Genomic DNA, 22,394 nt, shown 5'->3' on the forward strand with positions numbered 1-22,394 from the left:
TGAAGAGGGTGTTGTGCGTGTGTGTGTGTGTGTGTGTGTGTGTGTGTGTGTGTGTGTGTATTGGTCTGTGGGGGGTTTTGTTGTCTATGTGTGTGTAGTCTTCTCTGTGGAGGGGTGTAAGTATCTACCTGTATTATCGTCTATGGAGGTGTGTTGTCTATGTGTATGTAGTATTGTACGGTGGGGGGCCAGTAATAAGTGTCTATGTGCATAGTGTTGTCTGTGTTGGGGGGAATGTGTAGGTGTGTTGGTGGATGGGCGTACCCTGTGAGTGTGGAAGGATTTGTGTGTCTGTTCCTGTGTGGATGGGCATGTGTGAAGGTTGGATGTGGGTGTATGTGTGAAGGTTGGAAGTGTGTGTGTGTGTGTGTGTGTGTGTGTGTGTGTGTGTGTGTGTGTGTGTGTGTGTGTGAGCAAAGCCCTGACCAGGTCTGCTCTTTCCAGCAGGCAGCCTTCTCTCCTCCAACTGGCCCACTGGCCCGCCCCCCGCTGCCCGGGCCTCCCCCCGGGGGGTTGCGGCTGGAGGCTGTGATGGAGACACTGCAGAGGCAGCAGGCAGCCCGCCTGGCTCAGAGGGCTGGGGGGCCCCCTCTCCACCCAGCCTCCCCAGGCCTGGCCACTCCGCAGAACCACCGGGCAGCCAGGCGGGCACATGGGCTGGGGGGCCCTGTGGAACCACCCACGGGCAGCGTTCCTGGCCTCCTGCTGCCCCTGCCCAGCAGGGCCCTAGCTGTCTCCCCGCTGCAACCCCAGGAGGAGGAAGATGAGGAGGAGGAAGAGGAGGTGGAAGAAGAAGAAGAAGAGATGCTGGAAGAGGAGGAGGAGGAGCAGGAAGAAGAGGGGCCTGGGATAGGCCCAAAGCTGCTGAGTCCAGGGCCCCCCCAGTCCTCCCCAACCCAGTCTTCTGGCCTCCAACCCCACGAGTGGACATACGAAGAACAGTTCAAGCAGGTAGGGTATGGGCAGATTCTCACGGAGGGCAGAGATGAGAACCCGGGTCTTTCCCCAACCAGGGCTGGATGAGGGGAGCCCCTCTCCTTGCCACTGCCCCCAGCCAGGCCCTCCAGGGCCCACTGCCTCTACCCATCACCGCCCCCTGCCCCAACTCGCCAGAGCCTAGTCTGCCCCAGCCCCTCCTCTCCCTCTTTTGCCCATCTCTAACTCTCTTCTCCCCTCCACCCGCTGCCTGTTCTGCCCCCTGCATTTTTGGGAAATGGGGCGACAGAAAGCCCGGGGAATCAGCAAGAGGTTGGTTCGGTTACCCAATACCCCGTTTTCTTGATCCTTGCCCCGCCGTTCCCGTTTTCTATGTTCCCCCGTTTCCTTCTCCATCCCCAGGTATCAGGTCTCTCAGACCACCCTTTGCCCCCCAACCCCTTCCTGCCCCTAAGCTGGCCTCCTCTCCTAGCATAGTGCTGGTTTCCACCTCTCCCTTCCCTTCCCCCCACCCCGACCGGGGTCCAGGGCTGGATGCATCCTCCCTTCCTTGCCTGGGAGAGCAGCTGCTAGGGGGAGGGCAGCTGAAAGGCAGGGTTTCCGAACTAGTCCAGAACTTTTCCTTCATCGGGTTGAAGTGCAGGACCTGGCTGGGGGGTGGTGGGAGGGAAGGGGTTAGTGGGCGGGCTAAGAGTCTGGAGGTGTTTTCTGTTCCCTCTACCCCCAGAATTGTTTGCAGAGTCAACCAGGGGCTGACCCCAACCAGAAGGGACCAGGAGATGGGCTGGTGCCAGGCTTCTGGGACCGGGGAGTCTGGGTCAGCCCACGCCAAGATAAGCTGAGATAGGGTGGGCTTCCGCCAGGGTGATCATGCTTTGGGTGGACGGTAGCCCCAGTTTGGCCATGATCGGGGTTACCGGCACTCCGGGTCAGCAGGTCGCCTCTGTCGGGGGTTGGTCTGGGGCCCGGGTTTGGTTGCAAGCCCGGGTCAACTAGGTCCAGCTGGTGGCCAGGGTCAGTATTGTCTGGGGTCAGCTGGGGCTGGGGCCAGGGCCCCTTTTACAAGGACTTCCTGCACAGGTCACTGTTGGTTTTGAGGAAGTTCTGGCCATTGGCTGGAAGATCCAAGCACCAGAGAAGGAAGAGGCAAATCTAGAATCCCTCACCTCTCCCCTCACTCCCTCACTGCCATGGCTATTCTTGGGGGTCAGTCAGTCATATTTACGGAGCGCTTACTGTGTGCAGAGCACTGTACTAAGCAACTGGGAGAGTACAGTACAACAATAAACAGACACATTCCCTGCACACAACAAACTTACAGTCTACAGGGGGAGACTGACAATAATATAAATAACATACATAAATGCTGTGGGGAGAGAAGGGGGGATGAATAAAAGGAAGCCAATCAGGGTAATACAGAAGGGAGTAGGAGAAGAGGAAAGGAGAGGCTTAGTCATGAAAGGCTTCTCGGAGGAGATGTGCCTTCAATAAGACTTTGAAGGTGGGGAGAGGCATCGGCCCTGGTCTCTGAGGGTGGGGAGGTGAGAATACCTTGACGCCCAGTGCTTGATGTACACCGAGCGAGGCGTGGGGAGAGTTTGGGGTGGGGGGCCCTCGTCCCCGAGGTTGGGGAGGTTGTTGATCACCATAGACTCTCCTGGAGGGCCCCACCCATCAGCCTTCCTGTCCCCACTGGACGCGGGGTGGGGTTGGTGGGATCTAGCCTTCTGGCCAGCCTGTGACCCGTCAGAGTGGGGAAAGGGAGGGGAAGGGGAAGTTGGGATCTTGAGTCTGAGGAGGGACCCCCAGACAAAGCCTAGGGTGGTGCAGAGGGGTGGAGACCCAGTGCCAGAGACAGAGGGGCGGCAGACCCAAGTACAGAGTCTCATAGAGAGGCAGGTGGAGGCCAAGAGCATGGGAGAGTGAGGGTTGGGGGGTGAAGATGGGGGTGGAGAGGGGAGTGAGGCTGAGGCCCATTTGTTCGGTAAACACTGGGGTGGGTGGGGCAGGCGGGGAGGGGTGGACAGGGATTTAACCCTTTCCCAGTGCCTCATTTGCACCAGACTGGAATGGACCGGGATCGGGACCAGGACCCGAGAGGCAGGCCGAACTCCCACTCGGGGCTCAGAGGAGGCCTACCGGACGCTTAGCAGTTCCTCCTCCTGCGGCACTTCACGGCCCATTACCCTCCTTCCTGGCCTCCCCCGCTTCAGCCGGACTGGGGCATAAACAGGAGCGGGGATGAGTGCTGCTTTCCCAGGACCTGGGGGCAGCGGCCTGGATGCCAGGGGTTGACCCTGGGCCCTACGGCCGCACCTCCCTACCCCTAAAACCACCACCACTGCCGTCACCATCACCTTCATTGTCCTTAGCAGTAGCTGCAGTCCTAGGCCGAGCATCTACTGCATCCCAAGCACTGTACCCTGCGCTTGGGAGCGGATGAAAAAAGTAGAAATGGTTCCTGCCCTTAAGGAGTTTACAATCTAATGGGGGACAGGGAGGCAAGGATAGACTGTATATTTAGGGAGAATGAAAAGGGAAAACAACTGCAGCTGACAACCACCCAAGTAAGCGGAAAATGAATTTGTGAAGTAAAATAAACTGATACACAAGCAAGTGCCTAGTGGGGCTCCTTGGTTGCCCGGGCGGGAGGGTTAATCAGAGAGGGAGGGTGGCCCCTGTCCCGTGAAGGAAGTTCTCAATGCAGAGGGGATGTGGTCACTTACCGCTGGGTGATCTTAGGCAAGTCACTTAACTTCTCTATGCCTCAGTTCCCTCATCTGCAAAATGGGGACTCAACAAATCGACCGTATTTATTGAACGTTTTCCGTGCACAGGGCATTGTACTAAGCCCTTGGGAGAGTAGCAGCACAACAATATAACAGATACAGTCCTTGTCCACAGTGAGCTTACAGTCTACAGGGATACAATACCTGTTCTCCCTCTTACTTAGATTATCTTGTATCTACCCCAGTGCTTAGTACAATGCTTGACCCATGGTAAGTGCTTAACAAATACCGTAATTATTATCGTTGTTATTGCCATTGTTTAGATGAGGGTGGGGAGGGAGAAGAAGAGTGTTCCAAGTGGAAAGAAGGGCAGGGGCAATAGGTCAGAGTCTAGAGTGGCCAGTTTTCAGGGTTTACAAAGCACAGTCTGGTTTTCCGTTGATCTGCCCCTCCGTATTTGGATACGGAACTGGATACCTTTACGCCCGGCACTTTGGTTTTCAGAACCGAGCTGCTCTCCGCTGCAGCTCCTAACATCAGCCATCACAGCAGCTTTTCTGGCTTAGGCAAGGCCCAGCATGCACATGGACTGGGGAGAAGAGCACAGTATCTCTGGAGCAGTTGGGGAGGCCAGGAAAACCCCAAAGAAACATCTAGGTTTGGAACAATTTGGGCTGAATCAGGAGGACTTCCGCAAAAGCGGAATCCAAGCAACATTCTCACTTTACGCTCCACACCAGCACAGCGTCACGGGGGCCTCAGGGGCCTGTTTTTGGAGTGCCATTGCTGGCCACTCTATCAGAGGCCAGAGAATGGAGCGCCCAGCTACAGCAAGGGAGTTAGCTGCGAGACGGGAAGAGGGCAGGCTGGGATGGAATGGGAAAAGAGACCAGAAAGTACCCATCGATGGGCCTCGGGGTACAATTGAGCTGTCTTTTTTTGTGGTTTGGCTTCTTGCAAGAGTCAGAATTGAAGAGTCAGTCAAATCTCACTTCCATGCGAGAAACAAGGGAGGGTGAGGCAGTCATTTTGCCTCATCTGATCCTGGTCCATCCCAAATCCAGTTGATTCAGAGTGCTCTACTGGGCATTGAGGGGTAGAACAGAGGAAGTGGAGGGGAGGGGACTACCCCCTGCCCTCGAGAGACTGACAGTGTTGTGGGGGAAATGCACACACACACACATACACGCACGCACGCACGCACACACGCACGCACCTGTCCTGGGGCACTCCCTACCTGCAAAGGGCTGGCAGCCTGGTGGGGGTGGCAGAGCAGAGACCACCCCTAAGATCAGCAGACACACTGGCAAAGGTGAAGGGCAGTGGGGAGAAGAGAGGAAGCCACAAACCAGTGATCCAGGGTCCAGGAAGGCTAGGCACCCCACCGAGTTACCCCCGGATTCCCTGGGGCTCTTTGGGTAGGTGCTGGGCGGGGGGGGGTTCCTGGTTCCCCCGACTCCCCAGTTGCTGTAAAAGCTCCTGCTTTCTCCTGATGTCTTAGTGCTGGGCCAGGGATTGAAGAGTAGTCTGGTCATGACCCCTTCCCTCACAATGGACTGCCCAGAGGCCTCAATTGGTGGTTTGCCCTGAACAGAACAGAGTTATGTTCATCTAGTTTCTGTTAGGAGCTGGGCCAAGCCCAAAATGGTGTTTCTCTCTCTCACACCCACATACACAACCCCCCCACCACACCCCGCACACATGCACACACTTACTCTGAGTCTCCCCTGCCACTCACCCCGAGATACCCACAGTCACAGACTCTCCCACAGACAAGCTTTCACAAAATCACACAATGAGAAGTAGCAGGAGCTTGGGAGTCAGAGGACCTAGGTTCTAATCCCAGCTCTGCCACTTGCCTGCAAGTCACTTAACTCCTCTGAGCCTCGATTTCCTCATCTGTAAAATGGGGATTCAATCCTACTCCCTCCTGCTTAGACTGAGAGCTTCACGTGGAACAGGGACTGTGTCCAACATGATGATTTCATATCTACCCCAGCGCTTAGTGCAGTGCTTGGGTCACAGTAGAAAGCACTGTAATTATTATTACTTACACTCCAGAAATTCTCATACAGAGACAAGTCACACACTCACAGAGTCATACTCATGGCACATTCATACACAGGCACTATTCCTCCCCACCCCAAGTCAAGCATGCAGGCACTCTCTCACCAGTAAACGTACACAGTCACATACACCCTCAGAGACACCTCTAGAGACACACTCACACAAAAAGTCACAAACGCACAATCACATAGTTATTCGGGCAAACCCACTCATACGGTCTGGCCTGGGCAGGTGGCAGTCTGGGCTGGGTGCCAATTTCCCCAGTTATCAGCTCACGGATCACAGTGACATAGCTCGTATTCCTGGCTTCCGGCCCACTGATCGCATCTAATCTCGGAGCCAATTAGATAATCAAGTGGAATTGGTCAGTAGGAGGAATGCAGTGGGGCATCATTTGCAGATCCTAAAGTCATTTGCAGATGCTATTGGCTGTAGTCACCCCTAAGAGTGGGATAAACTGTTTTCCTGGCTTTGTGTCAGTCGGTCCCATTGCAGGGTCACTGGGCATCTAGTTGGCTTGAAGGAGGCCAGGTAATTAGCCTGTTGCATTAAGAAGTGTTGATCTTCAAATAATAATAATAATGATGGTATTTGTTAAGCACTTACTGTGTGCCAAGCACTGTTCTAAACACTAGGGGAGATCCAAGGTAATCAGGTTGTCCCACGTGGGGCTCACAGTCTTATTCCCCATTTTACAGATGAGGTAACTGAGGCATAGAGAAGTTAAGTGACTTGCCCAAAGTCACACAGCTGACAAGTGGCGGAGCCGGGATTAGAACCCATGACCTCTGACTCCCAAGCCCATGCTCTTTCCACTGAGCCACGACAGGTTATCAAATCAGATCATAGATAAATTCAGTGCCTTTCTAAATGTTCAGTCAGCTGGTCATTCATTCATTCAATCGTATTTATTGAGCACTTACTGTGTGCGTTTGGGAAGCACAGTCATTCTAATTTCTTGAGAACCAGGGAGTGTGGAGCACTGAATTCGAGGAGCTGCGTGACCTCATGGAGAGAGCACAGGCCTGGGAGTCTGAGAGCCTGGGTTCTAATATCGCTCTGCCATTCACCTGTTGACGAAGATGGTGGTATTTGTTAAGCGCTGGCTATGTGCCAAGCACTGTTCTAAGTGCTGGGGTAGATACGAGGTAATCAGGTTGTCCCACGTGGGGCTCACAGACTTAATCCCCATTTTACAGATGAGGTAACTGAGGCACAGAGCAGTTAAGTGACTTGCCCAAGGTCACACAGCTGATGTGGCAGATGCGGTATTAGAACTCACGACCTCCGCCTCCCAAGCCCGTGCTCTTTCCACTAAGCCACATAGGCAACCACCTGACTTCTCTGTGCCTCGGTGGGGCAAAAAATTGGACACCTATCCTTCCTCCCCACCCCTGCTAGACAGTGAGTCCCGTGTGGGACAGGATCAGTGTTCAACCTGATTATAATAATAATAATAATGGCATTTATTAAGCGCTTACTATGTGCAAAGCAATGTTCTAAGCACTGGAGATGTTACAAGGTGATCAGGTTGTCCCACAGGGGGCTCACAGTCTTCATCCCCATTTTACAGATGAGGTAACTGAGGCAAAGAGAAGTGAAGTGACTTGCCCAAAGTCATACAGCTGATAATTGGCGGAGCTGGGATTTGAACCCATGACCTCTGACTCCAAAGTCCGTGCTCCTTCCACTGAGCCACGCTGCTTCTCTAAGTAGATTATCTTGCATCTACTCCAGTGCTTAGTCCAGTAAGCCCTTAAATACCACAATTATTACTAGTATTTTACATGACACTTGGGAGCACATGGTACAAATAAAAGACACATTCCTTTCCCTTAAGCAGTTCACAATCTAATGGGAAAGATAGGGGGATAGAAGTTATTGTTATTATAACTCTGGTATTTATTAAGCACTTCTTATGTGCCAGGCAATGTACTAAGTGCTGGGGTGGATACAAGCAAATCGGGTTGGACACAGTCCCGGTCCCATATGGGGCTCACAGTCTCAATCCCCATTTGACAGACGCGGTAACTGAGGCCCATAGAAGTGAAGTGATTTGCCCAAGGTTGTGCAGCAGACAAGTGGCAGAGCTGGGATTAGAACCCAGATCCTTATGATTGCCATACCCGTACCCTATTCTCTAGGCCCTGCTGCTTCTCCCAAGTTATGTACATATAAGGAGGAGAGAAAGAAAAATATTAACATAACTGGTAAATGCTGGAGTATGGGACTAAGCAATGAATAAGCAAAAACATCAGTGTCTAAACAAATAGAATAGATGCATTCAGAAATGTTAAAACTGCTGTTGGAATTAATTATATAATCGGCTCCCATTTAAATTAACTGGGGAATGTCTCCTGGAGGAAGGCTTCAAAGATAGGGAGGGCTGTGACTTGGGGGAATTGAAGGAGGAAGATTTCTAGGTAGGAGAAAGGGCATGAGCAGTGGGTCGGAGACAGGAGAATCGTGAGCAAGGCACAGTAATATGGTTCACGTGGGAGGGAAAATGAGTGTGAGCTGAGGTGTGGGAGATGAATAGAGCAGTCATATAAGGAGACCACTGGTGGAGAAGCCTGGAAGCCAGAGGTTAGTCATTCCTATTTGATGTGGAGAGAAATGGGAAATCATTGGCGGTTTTTAGAGAGCAGAGTGGTGCATTCTGAACTCCGTTTTAGAAAGACAATCCTACACTGGTAGGATGGATTGAAGCGGGGAGAAGCTGCAGTTATTGGCAATCTAGCCCAAAGATGACCGAAGCTAGGACCAGTGTGAGGGCCAAAAGTGTGGCCAGCGAGGAGGGCTGCCCCCTTGGCCTATTGCCATGGGCGTAGATTGATATCAAAAGATGTGCCCATCTGCAGCTGCCCCGGCAGAGTCACCTGGAACTAAGCACGTCCAACCCAACTTCTCCTCCTGCCATCCACGACTCTCCCCCACAGCTCCATCTCCATTTATTTCACATATAATAATATTATCTAGACTTGAAGATCATCTCTAGACTGTAAGTTTGTCTCCCTACTGGGAGCTCGTTGTGGGCAGGGAACATGTCTATCATGAACATGAGAAGCAGCATGGCCTAGAGGGTAGAGCACAAGTCTGGGAGTCAGAAGGTCATGGGTTCTATTCTTGGCTCTGCCACTTGTCCTCTGTGTGACCTTGAGCAAGTCACTTAGCTTCTCTGCCTCAATTCTCTCATCTGTAAAATGGGAATTAAGACTGTGAACCCTGAGTGGGACAGGGACTGTGTCCAATCTAATGATCTGATATCTACCCCAGCGCTTAAAACAGTGCCTGGCACATAGTAAGTGCTTAACTAAAACCGTATTATTATTGTTTTTAACAACTCTGTTGTATTGTTCTCTCCCAAGTGTTTAGTCCAGTGCTCTGCATACTGTAAGTGCTCAAAAACACCATTGATTGATTATTTGAGTGCCAAACAATGTACTAGGCACTGTGGTGGATGCAAAATGGGGCTCAAAGTCTAAGCAAAAAGGAAGATGGGTTTTGAGCCCCCATTTTACAGATGAGGAAACTGAGGTTCAGAGAAGTTAAAGCACTGGCCCAAGATCACGCAGAAGGAAAGTGGGGGAGCCAGGATTAGAATGCAGGTCCTCTGACTTCAAATCCCTGGTTCTTTCCACTAGGTCACACTGCCCATCTGTATCAGGCTCTCAGGTTTCCTAGGAGCAAGCCAGCTGGGGAATGGGGGTACCCCAGCTGTCTGGAGAGTCGTGGCTAGGAATGTGACTGCCTGGGGGCTGTGGGGTACCCCTACCCAGCCTTCCATGGGAAAAGTTTATTTTCCTGAGGCTTTGCCAATTATGACGGGTGGTGGGTGACAGCAAGACCAGCCCCAACTGGGGAGGAAATTTCACTCCTTTCTGTTCCCCCTTCCCAGTTGTATGAACTGGACGATGACCCCAAGAGGAAGGAGTTCCTGGATGACTTGTTCGGCTTCATGCAGAAGAGAGGTAGGTGGAGGCCAGAGCTGTAGAGCCCAAACCCTGAGGCTCCCCTACCTGACAACTCGAGACTCTCATGGGGCCATTCAAGAGACGGCTTCCCCTCCGACCCTCCGACCCGGGTCGGGGACAATTAACCCACCCCGCCTTCCACACCCAGGATTAATTAGCAGCCGCAGGCCTGGCAGGTTAATGAGCCGCCAGTCGATGCGGGGGGGGGGGGGGGGGGTGGATAAGGTGGGGGTGCGAGGATCAGGGGAGAGGAGAGGAAAATGGGGGGGAAGGGGTTGGGGAGAGCTCAGTTCAGTGAGCTGGGGGTTGAAGGGAACAGAAGGAAAGAAGGGGGAGAAAGGGCAGGGTGGATGGGGCTTCTTTACACCCAGGCCAGGATCCTGGCGGACAGTCTATCCCAGCTCCACCGCAAGGTCCGGGTGTCAGGATTCCCTGGGTCCCCCCGGGATCTGGAGGCAAGGAGTCTGAGGAGGAGCGACTCCTGAATCCCTGGATGCGGGGTCGGCGTGGCTTGGGGATGGGAGAGGTCAAGTGGGGCAGAGAAGGGTCAGAGTGGACCCTGCCCCGTCGGTTCCCTACCTGGGACAGGCCAGGACTGGGTTTGGGTTCCCATTTCTGAAGGCCAGAGAGGTGGGGGGATGAGGAGGGCAGGGAAAGGAGATGGGAGTGTGCAGAATGTGCACTTTGAGAGGGACTGAAGGAAGTGCAGGGGCGATGTCCGTGTGTGTGTCTCTGGTGTGTGTGTGTGTGTGCGCCTGTGTGTCTGCTGCCCCCCCCATCCCCCACCCGCTGGAGCAGAATGAGAGGTGACAGGCTGAACCTGCAGCAGGAGGGATTGAGGTCAGGCAGAAGGACTCCTCAGAGCGACCCCCTGCCCCACCTAGGGTGGAGTGGAGGGTGAGGGGTGCAGGGAGGCGGGGGAGAGGAGGAGAGCCCGGAGGCAGGGGGATGAAAAGTATGACCTCTGCTGGACAGGGGTTGTAGGATTAATGTGGGGGAACTCCGAGTTCACTGGAGCAAAGGGTTCAGAAGAGCACCAAATCTGGGGCCGCTTTACCCCGCTCTTTCCCCTGCTCCTAGATTCAAGGTCTTCCTTGGGCCTCTCTCTCTCTCTCTCTCTCTCTCCCCCTCCTCGCATTCTTTCCTCTTTCTTCCTCTTTCAATCTTTTCTCTCTGTCTCTCTCTGTCTCTGTCTCTCTGTCTCTCTCTCTCTCTTTCTCTCCTGGGGCTGTATAATTTAGTGAGGGCTGTCTTTTCCCCACTGCTAGATTCAGAGTCTTCCTTGGGCCTCATCCGTTCTTTCTCTCCCTCTCTCTCTCTCCTCCCTTTTTTCCCTCTTTCTCCCTCTCTCAATATTCTCTCTCTGTCTCTCTCTCTGTTTCTTTCTCTCCTGGGGCCGCAGAGTTTAGTGGGGGGCGTCTTTTCCCCACTGCTAGATTCAGGGTCTTCCTTGGGCCTCATCCACTCTCTCTCTCTCTCTCTCTCTCTCTCTCTCTCTCTCTCTCTCTCTCTCTCTCCCCCGCCCCCCTTCTTTCCTCCTTCTCCCTCTCTCAATCTTCTCTCTCTGTTTCTTTCTTTGCCCCCAAAGCCCCCGATATAATTACTGTCCTTCCTGGCAGCCTCTCCACAGATATAGCCGCTAATTAACATGCCCCCTCCCCGTCCCGCCCCCACAATGTGCAGCTTCACACCAGCCGCCCTCCACCCCCAAACTGACCGCCCCCCCCTGCAAATTAGCGGCCCCAGGCCTGGGGGGGGGGGTGGGGGTGGGGGGCAGGGGACAACATGGGGGGATGGTGGGGGCGGGTTTCACCCTTCTCCAATCTGAGAGCTTGGGGGCTGCAGAGGGTCCGGAGGGGTGCCGAGGGGCATCTCCAGGGTTAGGGGTTCCGGCCTCCCCACTGGGGCACCCTCCGGGAGCCCCCGACCCTTGCCCTGGCCACGGGGCCTGGAGCCTGGGGAAGACGGAAGACAAACTAGCCCTTCGGGGCCCTTCCCTGGAGGGGGCGAGGGCGGGGGGCATCCCACGGGGCCGATAATCCCCCATTAATCAGGCCGGCGGCTAATTGTTCGGGCACAAAGGCGGCGGCGGAATGGATTGGAAGGCTCGGTGCTGCCCATCGCTCAGCCGGACAGCCGCTTTGTCACTGCCGCCGCCGGGGGAGCGGGGCCGGGGGCTGCGGGCCGGGCCGGCCCGGGGAGGGGGCGCAGCCCAAGGGAGCAGAGGAATGCCGGAATCCGCATCCCAACCACCCTCTAGGGTCATCCTGTCCCTCCTCTGCCCTCCATCGGGCCAGCTCTATCCTCTCACCCTCACCACCTTCTAGATGCCACATGGGCCCAGATCTCCCCATGGAGGTGTAGTGGGGAGAGCACGGCCCTGGGCGTCTGAAGGTCATGGGTCCTAATCCCGCTTCCACCTCTTATCCGCTGGGTGACCTTGGGCAGGTCACTTTACTACTCTGGGCCTCTGTTTCTTCATATGGAAAATGGGGATCGAGACTGTCAGCCCCACCTGGGATGGGGACTGCGTCCAACCCTATTTGCTTGTATCCACCCCAGCGCTTAGTACAGTGCCTGGAGTGCAGTAAGCACTCAACAAATACCGTAATTATTATTATTATTACCCCCACGGCAGCCCTGCCCTCTGCCCCGTTATCCCTTCCTTTTGTCTGGCCTCCAAGAGTAATCCTTGATCCATGAGTCCATCCGTCGGATTTCTTGACTGTTTACAGTGTCCAAAGCACTCTTCTAAGTGCTCGGAAAACCACAATAGAATCACCTGCCCACAAGGAGCTTATGGTCTTAAACCCCGATCCCATGGCTCAGCTGCCTCGGTTGGACTTGACCCCACCCTTGACACCCTCCTCTCAGATGGACCCTCCAATTTCTCCCTCCCTCTGTCTGCCACCATCCTCCCCGACCTTCCCGTCTGAATCTGCCCGCTGCAGGAACCCCCGTGAACCGGATTCCCATCATGGCGAAGCAGGTGCTGGACCTATATGCCTTGTTCCGGCTGGTGACCGCCAAGGGCGGACTTGTCGAGGTCATCAACAGGAAGGTGTGGCGGGAAGTGACCAAGGGCCTGAGCCTGCCCACGTCCATCACCAGCGCCGCCTTTACTCTGCGGACTCAGTGAGCAGGGGTTGGGGGGCCAGGGGTGGGGAGGTGTGGGGTTGGGGGCACCAGGAAGAGGGCAGGGTGGAGTAAAAGTGGCAGTGGGGGAGTCGTGGTAGAGTCAACGGTGGGCATGGTGGACTCAAGGTCAGAGGCAGAGGGATAAGCTAGATTCAAGGTAGTGATTGTGGGGGGTGTCGGCCCGAAGTCAAGGTTGGGGTTGAGGGGTCAGGCTGGGGTCAGGGTGGAGGTCAAAAGACCAGGATGGAGCCAAGGTGTGGTTGAGGAGTCAAGGTGGGGGTCAAAGGGTGAGAGTGGAGGTCGAAGGGTCAGGAGGTCAAGGGGCCAGGGTGGAGTCAAGGTGAGGAGGTCGAGGGGTCAAGGGGGGGTGGGGTCGGCAGGTTGAGGTAGGTAGAAAGGGTGTCTGACTTCGTTGGGGGTGAGAGGGCAGAAGTGGGGAGGGCACTGGACCCCAGTGTGTCACGCCCCCCACCAGATACATGAAGTACCTGTACCCATACGAGTGTGAGACTCGGGCACTCAGCTCTCCTGGGGAGCTGCAAGCCGCCATCGACAGTAACCGGCGGGAGGGACGGCGGCAGGGCTACGGCACCACCGCTCCACTCTTCAGCTTCCCGCCCACGGCCTCCGCCGTCCCCCACGCTCCGGCCCTGCCCGGCCTCGCTGCCCATGCCTGCGCCCACCTGGCCCAGACCCACCCACAACTGCACCCCGTGATCAAGAAAGGTGGGTGGGGTGGGTGTCAGACAGGGGGAGGTGGGGAGGGAGGGATGGCCTGGTGAAGTACGGCAAGGAGGCGGAGGGTCAAAGGCTGGGACCCCCCTCCCGAGCCTCCTCCAGGGGCTGAAGCAGGAGACTCAAAGACAGTAAATGATGATTTGTATTTAATTGATGTGTATCACAGAACACCCAGAATTTCCCTCCTACCCTGGCCCTACGTCCCTCAGAGTCCTTGACCCTTGCCTCTCTCCCAGGTTCCCTGGCCCCTGCCCCTTCTCCCACTTCCCGTGGCCTCACCTCTCCACCAGTGCCCCTGGTCCCTCCCCCACAGTATCCCCTGCCCCTGCTCCTCCTCTCCCTCAAGGCCCCCAGCCCCTGCCTCCCTGGCTTGGCTTCTGGTGAGTGAGGTTCAATAGGGGCGTGCCCCTGTTTGGACACCTCATGAGGGCATCAGCCTCCTGAGGGGCCCAGGGATGGAGAGTCATCCAGAGGCTGCCCTGGGCTGGGATCCCCAGGGCCTGGGGCTCTGTATCTGGGGAGTCGGGTACCTGATGCCTGGCTCTCTTCCCAACCAGAGGAGGGCATGGTGTCTGCTCCGGCCTTGCCCACCCACCTGGCACTGCCTCTGGCCCTGGCCCTGGGGCCGGCACGGGGCAAGCCGGGGACTGGGGAGCCCCCCGAGAAGAAGGCCGTGCTGATGGATCCCGAGGAGCCAGTGCACCCACCCAGCCTGGAGCTGCCATCCAGTCTCCTGTCTAGGGCCACCCCACCCTCTATGGGCAAAGGTCCCAGCCGAGGTACTGAGCCCAGTGATGTCCCTCCCAGGTGGGAGGAGGGAAGGGCCAGGAGCTGGGATGGTGAGGGCTAAGTTGGGGTAAGGGGGTTAAAGTTCTTCCTATCAGTGACACTTTTCCCTTCTGCCCTTCTCCGGATAGAGGAGTGGCAGAATGGGGCCATTGGGCTCACAGGAGGTGGCATCAGCAGCGTCAACATGGCACTGGAGATCAACGGCGCCATCTACACTGGTATGGGGGTACACGGGGTCAGGCCTACTTGGGGACAAGAGGCTGCCCACCTGGGCTCCAAGGGGTTAGCTTGGTTGGTACGGGGGATTGCATTCTATCTTAGAGAAGCAACATAGTGGACAGAGTACTGGCCTGGGCGTCGGAAGGTCATGGGTCCTAATCCCGGCTCTGCCACTTGTCCGCTGTGTGACGTTGGGCAAGTTGCTTCACTTCTCTGGGCCTCAGTTACCTCATCTGTACAATGGGGATCGAGACTTCGAGCCCCTTGTGTCCATCCCAATTTGCCTGTATCCACCTCAGCTCTTAGAGCAGTGCCTGGCACAAATACCATTATGATTCATCGTTACTATCTTCTGCAAGGCTGGAAACATGCAGGAAGGGGCTAGGGAGAGACAGGAACAAGGAGTATCTACATTGGCTCTTGTGGACGCTCCCCTCTGCTGTCTCCCTTAGGTGTACTGTTCGCCCGCCGCCCCTCCGCCCTGGGCCTAGGCATCAACGGTGGCAGCAGCAGCAGTGGTGGCGGCGGCAGCGGCAGCTCTCAGGGCCATGCCAGTCCTACCCTCCCAACTCCTCCCCCAGGGCTCCCTCCCCACGGCCCTATGCCCCCAAGCACTTTGCCCTGAGGTGCCCCAAGGAGTCTGGAACCAGTCCCATGGAACCCAGGAGTCTGGAGCCCGGCCATGCCAAACCCAGGAGTCTGGAACCCAGTCCCACCGAACCCAGGAGTCTGGAACCCAGCCTGGACTTGGCCTGCTGAGGAGAGGGTGGCGGGGGCGGGTGTTTGGTAACCTGGGAAGAAAGGGAGGGGAGGAATTGGAATGGGTTGGGGTGGGCTCAGAGCATGAACAATCTGGTGAGCGGACAGTGGGAGGACTAGGGCTTCAGTGGACATGGAGGGAGACAACTCCCCCCGCATATCCCCCACTTTCTGCCCCCCACCCCCACGCCACACACACACACATCATTCACTCTGTCTTCCAGAAGACCCAGCTCCCTCCCCACCTACTCAGGACCCCTCCCCTCTCTGGGGCAGAGGCCAGGATCCCAAGAGGCAGGGGCTGGGAGGGGAAATAAGGCCCTGAGCCCTCACCCTGCACTCCTGGCCCCAACTTGGTACCAAAGATCTTGCTGCAATGTGCCACATCTACCTCACTGGCTAGGAGGGTCCCAGTCCCAGGGCTCTCTGGCCCATCCTCCCACCTCCACAACCTGACACCCACCTCCACGACCTGACCAAAGATCCTTCCCACCCACACCTCTGCCCTGGCCCTGACCCTAGCCCTGGCTGCCCCCAGAGGCCACGGTGGGGTTGGGGGGTGCTGCTGTCCCTTCCTGGCTGGCTCCTTGGAGGGCGGCATCCTGGGGGTAGCCCAACCCTGGGACTCCCAGGGAAGGGAGTAGGGAACCGGGGTTCAGGTGGGGTTGGGGGTGCCCAGAGAGGGCTGCTGGGAAGAATAAAGCTGCTGTGATGCTGAATTTTTGTCTCTGCTGCTGCCCACTGCTGACCTTGGGACCTTACCTTGCCCCCCTGGTCCAGTGTCTCTCCGCAGTTTGGACCTTCCCAGCTCCATCCCTGTATTTTCCCCACAGAACTCCCTGGGAGTAGGCTAGGGACCCCCAGACATCTCTCCGCCATCCGTCTCCCCACAGGAGCTGGTGAGGAAGTGGAGTTAATTAAGCGCCGATGCTGCCGCCGTTAATTAGGAAAGGAGGGAGATTTGTGGGCTGAGGGAGAGGGGAGGAACGCTAATGGAGATGTTAACGCTAAACAGACATATCCATCAGTGAGGAGTGTGTGGTGGTGGGGGCCTGATGGACGGACCCCCCCGCCCCCCAGCCTGGTGGGCAGGCCCCTCGCCCAATGATGGGAGCCCCCCCAACCTAGACCACAGTGTTAATTTTCTGCCTCAGTGGCTGGCAGGGCCAGGCCTGGGAGAGGGGCTGCGGGTCAATATGCTGCCAATAACCCCGGGGGTGGGGGTCCCGTGGCCCGGCCGGAGATGGGCCCTCCGTCCATGAGGGTGGGCCTGGGGTCTGGCCTGAGGAACGGGAGGGGCGGGCTGTGAAGCGGGAGATGGATAGATGGATGAGATGGATAGAGACGGGATGGATCGATGGCGGATCAATGACTGATTGGGAAGCTGGGTTGTTGGCTGGTGACGGACAGACGGTCCCGACCCAAGGGCTGGATGGGCAGCTTGGCCGGCCCCCAGATCTCAGGCCATGGCGGACGGCCCCCTCCCCGAAGTCAGGAGCCCTGGCCAGTCCTGGCGGGGACCAGAGGGCTTTGCAGGCTGGAGGCAGGGGCCCTGGGGTCAGAGGTCGGGGGTCGGGGGTCAGGGGCCGGGGCGGGACTGATGAGACGCAGATTAAGCGACTTCGATCAGCCCGCGGCCTCCCATTGCCTTGGGCCCGTCAATAGCGCTGACACCACCGGAGGCTTCGTGGGCTTCAAGGGCAGCGATCGATGGGGCTGTCCGCTGTCCGCCGCCCTCCACCCCCGCAGGGACCGGCTTATTAACGGCGCCTGAGCGGCCAAGGGGCAGGGGGGAAAGGCCCAGGCCCACCCCGCACTGGCCCTGGGCTTCCAGAGGGGTCCAACACACACACACACACACACACACACACACACACACACACACACGCACGCACGCACGCACACACACACACACACACACACACACACCCCGACCCCTTCACCAAGGGGGAAGACCAGGAGCACTGTGGAAGTAGGGCCCGAGCACTCATGGAGGAGGAAGGGGTGCTGGGGGAGGTTGGCTGAAATCCCGAGGGAGGGGAGAGGTGGGCATGGGCTGGGGGAGGCAGAGCACTGGAAGGGGATGGGAGCACTGCAGCTGTAGGGCAGGAGCACTGTGGGAAGGGGGCACGGAGCAGGGGCACCGGGGGAGAGGAACATTAGACTGTAATCTCGTTGCGGGCAGGGAACGTGCCCATCAACTCTGTTATATGGTACCCTCCCAAGCACTTAGTACAGTGCTCTGTACACACGGTAAGCACTCCAAAAATAGGATTGATCGATCAACAAGAGGAGAGGAGACAGAGCACTGAATCGAGGGATGGGGAGGGGGACGGGGTTGAAGTGAGGGCCTCCAGGCCCTGGCTGGAGGAGAAAGGAGAAAATGGCCAAAGATCCAGATAAACAGGAATAGGTTGGCCCTGCAGCAGCTTCGTTTTCTCTAGGATTGACTCAGTCTCCCCAGGGCTGAGCGCTGGCCTGGAAACAAACAGAAAAAGGAAGAAGGAGGGATTTCTGGCCTGGAGAAGAAGTAGTCTAAACGGGAAAGCAGGAGACACAAAATCATGGCCAAGGAGACAGTGCAGACAGAAGTTCTAGAGGAGCATCAGGGAGTAGTGGGTAGAGCAACGGCCTGGGAGTCAGAGGACATGGGTTCTAATCCTGGCTCTGCCATTCTGGGTGGACTTGGGCAAGCCACTTCTTTCTGCCTTGCTTACTTCATCCGTAAAATGGGGATGAAGACTGTGAGCCCTGTGCCAGACAGGGACTATGTTGAACTCGATTTGCTTGTATCCACCCAAGTGCTTAGTACAGAGCCTGGCACATAGGAAACGCTTAACAAATACCATAATTATTCTTCTTATTATTATTATTCCTCTATACCAGAAGCTCATTGTGGGCAGGGAACGTGCCTACCGACTCTCGTTATATGGTTACATTGTATTAATCAATCAACGATACTTGTTGAACACTCTGCAGTAAGCACTCAATAAATATGTTTGATTGATTCTTATGCCTAGAGGGGAAGGGAGAGGCAGGGATTAACATTCCCACTTTACAGAGCGGGAAACTGAGATGCTGAGAGGTGACTTCCTCAAGGTCATGCAGGCCAGAGGCAAAGAGGGGTTAGAAGCAGGTCTCCTGATTCCCAGCCCCATGCTCTTTCCCATACTAGACCATGCTGTAGTTGTAAGTAGTAATAAAAAAGCACACACACACACACACACACACACACACACACACACACACACACATATGATGAGGTGGCAGAGGGGATGGAGGTCAGACAGCAGCATGGCATAGGTGGATAGAGCACGGGCCTGGCAGTCAGAAGGTCATGGGTTCTAATCCCGACTCTGCCATTTGTCTGCTGTGTTACCTTGGTCGTCACTTCACTTCTCTGGGGCTGTTACCTCATCTGTAAAATGGGGATTGAGACTGTGAGCCCCACATGGGACAGGGACTGTGTCCAACCCGATCTGCTTGTATACACCCCATTCATTCTTTCATTCATTCAATCATATTTATTGAGCATTTACTTTGTGCAGAGCACTGTACTAAGTGCTTGGGAAGTACAAGTTGGCAACATATAGAGACAGTCCCTACCCAACAGCGGGCTCACAGTCTAGAAGGGGGAGACAGAGAACAAAACCAAACATATTAACAAAATAAAATAAAAAGAATAAATATGTACAAATAAAATAAATAGAGTAATAAATACGTACAAACATATATACATATATACAAGTGCTGTGGGGAGGGGAAGGAGGTAAGGGGGGATTCATTCAATCGTATTTATTGAGCGCTTACTGTGTGCAGAGCACTGTACTAAGCGCTTAAGGGACTAAGGGATGGGGAGGGGGAGGAGGGGGAGAAGAAGGGGGGGCTCAGTCTGGGAAGGCCTCCTGGAGGAGGTGAGTTCTCAGTAGGGCTTTGAAGAGAGGAAGAGAGCTAGCTTGGCGGATGTGCGGAAGGAGGGCATTCCACCCCAGCGCTTAGTACAGTGCCTGGCACATAGTTAAGTGCTTAACAAATACCATAATCATTATTATTATTACAGCTGGAAGGACTGTCCTGTAAAAGGTACAAGAGTTAAGGGGAGGGCAGGGCAAGGTCATCTGTCTGTGAGAACTCTGGAACATGGCTGTAAGTAGTGAGATGGACTGGCTGACCCACAGTGGGTTTAGGGTTCTGCGAAGGTCCAGCCCTCAGGAAGACCCTACATCATAGTTACCGCATTTATTAAGTGCTCTACCATGGACTGGACGCCAGGGTGGACTCCAGGCTACCGGATCAGACACAGTTCTTATCCCACACAAGGTTCACCATCTAGTTTATCCCCATTTTGCATATGAGGAAACTGAGACCTAGGGGATATTCGGTGACTTGCCCAGGGTCACACGGCAGGCCAGAGGTGGAGCTGGGACTCCTGGGCCTGGGCTCTGCCCATTAGGGCAACATTGCCCCCGGCCGGCTCACACGCGTGCACACACACTCATACACACACACTCTTCCACCCCCTGGATGCCCCTCTTTATTTGAGGTTTTAGGTCAGGGTGGCCTGCCTCAGGTCCCCAGAAGGTGGGAGTGGAGCCAAATGGTCCAAATAGAGAAGCATTGTGGCCTAATGGATAGAGACCCCAGGCCTGGGAGTCAGAAGGACCTGGGTTCTAAGCCCAGCTCTGCTACTTGTCTACTGCGTGACCTTGGGCAAGTCAGTTTCCTTCTCTAGGCCTCAATTACCTCATCTGTAAAAGGGAGATTAGGGCTGTGAGCCCTATGTAGGATGGGGACCGTGTCCGACCTGATCAACTCGTATCCACCCTGGTGCTTAGTACATTGCTTGGCACATAGTAAGTGCTTAATAAATACCATTTAAAAATAATGGCACCCAGAACCCAGAACCTCCTCTGGATCGGTGGGCAGGAGACTGTGGTTGAATGGATATAGACGACTGAGGTGACCCTTGAGTCTCCCCAGACCCGGTCTGTCCCAGGGTCACCCTGAAGCAGGACCCTCAGAGCCTTCTCTCGGCCTTGTGATCCGGGGAGTCCCATCCCCCCGACCCCCTCCTTTTCCAGTGGAGAAACTGAGGCACGGATGAGGGTTTGCTCCGAGGACCCGGCCTCCCACCCAGTGCAGGGCGAGGGGCACCCCGCGGCCCGGACGCCCCAAGGTGAGCACCCCCCGCCCCTTCGGTCTGATGTGCTGGCGAGGCCGTTTTTAATTGTGTCTGTGTCAGCCTACGGAACAAAGCGGTCACTCACTCCGCGTCGGGGCCTTTCAAAGCGGCCATCGACCCGGACACAAAGGCTCCCGAGCTCCCCCCGCGACGCCCTTTATCTCCTCATCTGAAGGCTCGTTTCTGAGCCCCCGCTCGCCTCCTCCAAAGTCTCGCTTGGCCTTTCTTTCTCTTCCTTTCCTCTCCCGCCCCCCGCCTCCATCCCTCTTCCTCCTCCTCCCTCTGCTCAATCCTTTCTTCCCCCTCCCCACCCTTCCTTCCCCCCGACCCCCGACTCCTCTTCCCTCAACCTTTTTGTAGCCCTCTGGGTCAAGGTAGCCAAGGGTGGAGGCCAACGTTTTGCCTTAGCTCCTTCCCACCCCCTAGAGTGATGAGGGTGAAACTCAAAAGGGGAGTTGGGGAGAGAGGGACCGCAAGAGCTATTGACTCTTCTCTGGTAGGGCATGACTATTCTCCCCCTAAACACCCACCCCACTTACCCCAGGCCATCAGGCCTCATTTGGTCTTCCTACCCATCCTCCTCCACTCCCTGATGCACTCCTTCTGCCCTCCTCACCAGACTCGATTCCTTATCCCCTACACTTTGCCCCTCGGCTCTGCTCTGTTCACTGTCCCTCACTGATCTCCTCTCGCCAGCTGCCAGCCCTTGTTCACCTCCACAGTACTGTGCCCGGCTTGTGTCCAGGAGCACTGTGAGGGGAAATCCAGGGACATAGCTGCCTCTGACCACTTCTGATTTATCCTCATTGCTATAAATCTGCCCTTTCTTCTGCTCAGCAACAATGTTTCTCCTCCCTCATTGACTCCCACGCCTATTGACCCTGCCAACTGGTCAATCAATCAGTGGTATTTATTGAGCACTAACTGTGTGCAGAGCACTGCATTAAGCACTTGGGAGAGTACAACAGCAGCGTGGCCTGGTGGATGGAGCACAAGTCTGGGAGTTGGAGGAGCTAGGTTCTAATCCCGGCTCTGTCACTTGTCTGCCGTGTGACCCTGGGCAAGGCATTTCACTTTTCTGTGCTTCAGTTACCTCATCTGTGGGCCCCGTGTGGGACAGGGTCAGTGTCCAACCCCATTACCTTGTATCTACCCCAGTGCTTAGCACAGTGCCTGCCACCTAGTAAGCACATAATAAATACTACCACTATTATTATTATTATTATTATTAATCCTGCTGCCTATGTGACCTTGGGCAAATCATTTCACTTCTTGTGCCTCAGTTTCCTCATCTGTAAAATAGGGATTCAATACCTGTTCTCTCTCAATCAATCAGTGGCATTTACTGAGCATTTACAGAGCATTTCCAGCACTTAGAACAGTGCTTAGCACATAGTAAGTGCTTAACAAACACCATAATTATTATTTACTATGCATAGAGCACTGTACTAAGTATGTGAGCCCCATGAGGACAAGGATTGTGTCTGACCTGATTATCTTGTATCTACCTCTGTGCTCAGTCCATGCCTGGCACATAGTTCTTAACAAATATAATAATAATTATTATTATCATTATTAGGCAAGATTCCTCCCCTCAAGGAACTAACAATCCAGTATCCCAGACCTTTAACTCCCTCTGAAACCCCCAATATCCTCACCTTTCCCCTTTCCCCCCGATAGCCTTGCTAACTACTTTTTGACCAATTCAAAACCATCCTCTAGACACGAAGCTAGTTGTGGGCAGGGAACATGTCTACCGACTCTGTTAGATTTTACTCTCCCAACGCCTTAGTACAATATTACTATTATTATTGCCCAGATCACTCTCCTCAAATGTTATTCTGAGTACATCTCCCCACTCCT

At 55.2% G+C, this 22,394-nt stretch overlaps 1 protein-coding gene across 1 annotated transcript; it reads left to right on the forward strand.

Annotated features, from left to right (window-relative positions):
• The first annotated feature begins 430 nt into the window (after window positions 1-430).
• On the forward strand, window positions 431-15,345 carry ARID3C (AT-rich interaction domain 3C). The gene is made up of 7 exons (XM_038742784.1): window positions 431-951; window positions 9,631-9,703; window positions 12,658-12,841; window positions 13,320-13,570; window positions 14,140-14,361; window positions 14,500-14,589; window positions 15,043-15,345. The coding sequence occupies exons 1-7, from the start codon at window positions 532-534 to the stop codon at window positions 15,213-15,215; spliced, it is 1,413 nt and encodes a 470-aa protein (XP_038598712.1). The 5' UTR covers window positions 431-531; the 3' UTR covers window positions 15,216-15,345.
• The last annotated feature ends 7,049 nt before the right edge of the window (window positions 15,346-22,394 follow it).

The sequence above is a fragment of the Tachyglossus aculeatus genome, unplaced genomic scaffold (assembly GCF_015852505.1).
Source record: "Tachyglossus aculeatus isolate mTacAcu1 unplaced genomic scaffold, mTacAcu1.pri scaffold_177_arrow_ctg1, whole genome shotgun sequence".
In the NCBI taxonomy this organism is placed as follows: Eukaryota; Metazoa; Chordata; class Mammalia; order Monotremata; family Tachyglossidae; genus Tachyglossus; species Tachyglossus aculeatus.

Coding starts and splice junctions, on each gene's coding strand:
- ARID3C (XM_038742784.1), top strand. CDS start 532: ATGGAGACACTGCAGAGGCAGCAGGCAGCCCGCCTGGCTCAGAGGGCT. Junction 12,842..13,319: donor GCCTTTACTCTGCGGACTCA/GTGAGCAGGGGT, acceptor GCCCCCCACCAG/ATACATGAAGTACCTGTACC. Junction 13,571..14,139: donor GCACCCCGTGATCAAGAAAG/GTGGGTGGGGTG, acceptor CTTCCCAACCAG/AGGAGGGCATGGTGTCTGCT.